The sequence below is a fragment of the Sinocyclocheilus grahami genome, unplaced genomic scaffold, assembly GCF_001515645.1.
Source record: "Sinocyclocheilus grahami isolate Dianchi unplaced genomic scaffold, SAMN03320097.WGS_v1.1 scaffold3937.1, whole genome shotgun sequence".
Lineage (NCBI taxonomy): Eukaryota > Metazoa > Chordata > Actinopteri > Cypriniformes > Cyprinidae > Sinocyclocheilus > Sinocyclocheilus grahami.
The window spans coordinates 6779-10689 of record NW_015508969.1 but is presented as its reverse complement, the minus strand read 5'-3'; the positions used below and the strand labels follow the sequence as shown (position 1 = coordinate 10689).

The window sequence follows — 3911 nt, the reverse complement described above, 5'->3', positions numbered from 1 at the left end:
TTCTCTTGGAAATTAAAAAGTAATGCATTACTTTACTAGTTACTTTAAAAAAGTAATCTGATTACGTAACTCGCGTTACTTGTAATGCATTACCCCCAACACTGGCCACTTACACTCTCTGTGAACTTTCTAGGAAATAGTTTGGATGATAAAACATCTGCTGAGAACATAATTGTCCATCTAACAGCTCAAGCACATCAATGGAGTCTCATTGTAGGGTTGAGTAGATTTGCTCAGGAAAATCAGCTCAAAGGCTATGATTAGATTAACCATTATTTTTAACTTTTGAGATCGGTTAGAGACACTGCAACTTCACAAGGACCCTTAAGACACGCTCTGGTTTGGTTTGGTTTCAATGCACTGATGCATTGCTAATATACAGCCTGACTTCATGCTTGGGGTCTTCATGGTCAAATTCATCAGTGTGTTACAGACAAATAAAATGTATTTTTTTAAAACAGTTTTATCAGTTTTGAGGATCACCTGATCCAACTTTGATGAACGTTACTCAGAATCGGTACTATCAAGTTCACTGATTTCACCATAACATAATAAATCATAAGGAAAAATTAAGTAAAAAGCTGAAATGTTAGTGAAGTTTTGAACTGTTGGTGGCACTAGTGGTGTTTGACAGCTAAATATATATTCCAGAAGAAAGAGCTCAGAGAAATGATTCCTAAGAGATTTCCAGAGCTGAAAGCCATTTGTAAGCAGCGTCTCTTTCAGAAGAAGATGATCAGATGAGAGTCTGACTGATGATTATATAATAAGACACTCATGAAATGTTTCTCTGTGAGTCTCTGTCACAGCAGGATCTGCTCAAGTCCACTATGATCCTGTTCTTCTAGATCTCTGTTACCTGCAGGAACTGGATGTGATCCTGTGTGTGTGAAAGCTGCTCCAGCTCAGCGTCTCTCCTCCTCAGATCATTGATCTCCTGCTCCAGTCGCTCCAGTCGTCCTTCAGCTCGACTCACTGCAGTCTTCTCCTGATCTCTGATCAGCCGTATCAGCTCAGAGCGGCTTCTCTCAATGGAGCGGATGAGCTCAGTAAAGATCCTCTTACTGTCCTCCACTGCTGTCTGTGCAGAGCGCTGTTAGGACACAGTGATTCAGGCTTTAGTGAGTCTGAACTGAGATGGAGACAAACTTCTCTTCTTCTCCAGACTCACCTTATGAGACTCCACAGCCTCTCTCAGCTGCTGAAGATCTTTCTCTCGCTGCTGGATTCTCTGCTGGAACGTCTTCTGCATCTCCTTCAGCTGCTTCTGCAGGACAAACAGAAAACTACTGGCACTAAATAATCATGTGAACAGATGAATCCAGTAAACATAGGGTGAGGCAGTTTAAAGGTTACTTATCTGAACTGATAACTAATGGCTGTAGGATCAAACTACAGATGATCAGTTACAATAATCATATATTAATTAACATGAAGATTAAGGCCTGTTTCACACTGCAAGCATAAGTATTATAAAAGTGAAACTGACACAGACATAGAACTTTACACTCTTTTTTGTGTTCTGTGCAATTACGCTGCGGCTCTTCAGAGAATATAAACAGACTATTAGATCACTGCACTGAGTATGAACTTAATTGCTAGTTTTAAATACCTGTTTCTCTGTCCTCTGTGCTGCAGCTGATACAATGTCGTGGTTTTTATGTTCAATAATCGTACACAGCACACATATACATTTCTGGTCAGTGCGACAGAAAACCTCGAGGAGCTTCTCATGTTTCTGGCAGATCATCTCCTGCAGTCGTCCAGTGGCTTCAGTCAAATTGTGTCTCTTTCCTTTAAACCAACTCTCATGTTGTTCGAGGTGATTCTGACAGTAAGAGTTCAGACACACCAGACAGGACCTGACGGCTTTGTATTTTCTTCCAGTACAGACGTCACACTGCACATCTCCAGCTCCAGCGTCACAGTCAGCAGAGAGTTTGGTCTTCTTCAGTTTCTCCACCACTTCAGCCAGCATGGTGTTTGTAGCTAAAGCAGGTCTTGGACTGAAGGTCTGTCTGCACTGAGGGCAGCTGTAGACTCTCATCTGATCCTCCTGATCCCAGCAGCCTGTAATACAGATCTTACAGTAACTGTGTCCACAGGGAATGGCCACTGGATCATTCAGGAGATCCAGACACAGTGGACACAAGAACTCCTTCTTATTTACTGAAATTCTGTCTTCTTCCATTTTACTGCATGAATACAGAGACACAAACACACAACAGCTCAACTACACTTCAGGTTCTCTTTTCCTGAACTCATGTGATTCATGTTTTCTGGTTCTGTGTTTGAGTGACGCGAGTAAAACAGGTTTGTCTGCGAGTCTGTAAAACAGGTTCCTCATTCCTGCTCCTGTAGAGTCACACTAACACGCATATTTGGTTTGCATATATTATGGGTTCATTCCATAGGCGTAATTGTTTTTAAATTGTACAAACTTTATTTTCTATCCCCATACCCTAACCCTACACTTAAACATATCCCTCACACAAAACTCTCTGCATTTTTTGATTTTCAAAAAACATAGTTTAGAATGTTTTTGAAGCCATTTGGGAAGTGTCCTCATAAACGCTCCAGTTACTAACAGAATCTCGGTTCCCTTTCAATACGGTTCACTGAATCTTTGGGGGAAACTCCGTTTTCTCTGAATAATGAAGCCTGATTTGTTATTGTTCATTTAACTGCTTGATCAAATGGTATTTCAGTCTGACTGCTTATAAGTCCATGCTGAGTGCCATTTCACCAGAATCTTTTGACTGATAAGTGACAGCATTGACTTGCATGCAGCTTTATAGCATGGACGTAATGCTTTTATTGCTGTTATCTCAGGGAATGTTAGTAACCAGAGCATTCCCTTGATTCACTCATATTGCATGAATCATGCTTTGGAGAATGATGTCCAATAACGTTGTGGTATTAGTGCAAAACAAAAGCTATCCTGTGAGCCCAACCCCAGGACGCCCGACATGAGGGCCCTTAGGGTAACATGGGCCAATAAGGGCACAACTAGCCTGGAATACTAGCAGAGGTACATGTTGATTAGGTGGACAAGATCCACCTAATCAACACAATGAGATGCTCTGATTGCTGATACTGCTTAGAGAGCTCTATATATCCCAATGGCCTGGACCGGGCAGAGTAAATTAGCACCCTGCTCCTCTTGCAAGAAGGGAAGAGTTAAAAGGGTAATGACCTGTGCTTTGAATGAAGTCGACAGCACTTTAGGCACATAAACGTGTCTTGGCTTAAGGACGACTTTGCAATCTGTAGGTCCAAACTCAAGCTCACTGAGAGCACCTGCAGGTCACCCACTTGTTTGACTGACACTAAAGCCAGCAGGAGGGCAGTATTAAGGGGCAGGACCATTAAGTTGGCTGACTGAAGGGGCTCAAACGGAGGCCTTTGAAGGGCCCTGATGACCATTCTGTCTTCCCTCAAGAACTTAATTACTCTTTTGGTTTTCCCTACAGACTGGCTAGTCAAGATAGTGTGATTCACGGCAATGGCTGCCACATACAATTTGAGCATGGAAGGGCATCTCCGTTCTCCTGAAGACACACTGCCCTGGTACCACATGTCCCCTGACTGGTTCAATTTGCCTTGCACATGCACTGCCTTCAAGAAGCACAGGTTGCATTGTGCCCACAAGAGGAGGTGCCTTACCATTTTGTATGACGCAGGCCCAACAGAACCACAGAAGAGGCGACCGCCATCAGGCCCAGCATCCTCTGGAAAACTCTAATGGGAAGAAAAACTCCTACTTTAAATGATGCTGCTGAATTTTCAGTGAGTGTTCCAGCGCAAAACCAGGCCCGCGTCTGTCTGAGTCAAGAACTATCCCCAGCAAAGCAATTCACTGGCTGGGAGACAGGAAGCTCTTGGCTAAATTGATTCTGAGCCCAGGGTGC

At 43.0% G+C, this 3911-nt stretch overlaps 1 protein-coding gene across 1 annotated transcript; it reads right to left on the bottom strand.

Annotated features, from left to right (window-relative positions):
- Positions 1-1069: 1069 nt before the first annotated feature.
- On the bottom strand, positions 1070-1978 carry LOC107576567 (tripartite motif-containing protein 29-like; the record flags this gene model as incomplete). The annotated part of the gene is made up of 3 exons (XM_016262727.1): positions 1070-1093; positions 1172-1267; positions 1613-1978. Coding segments are annotated over 3 exons (486 nt in total), but the record flags the coding sequence as incomplete, so codon positions are not given.
- Between the last annotated feature and the right edge of the window lie 1933 nt (positions 1979-3911).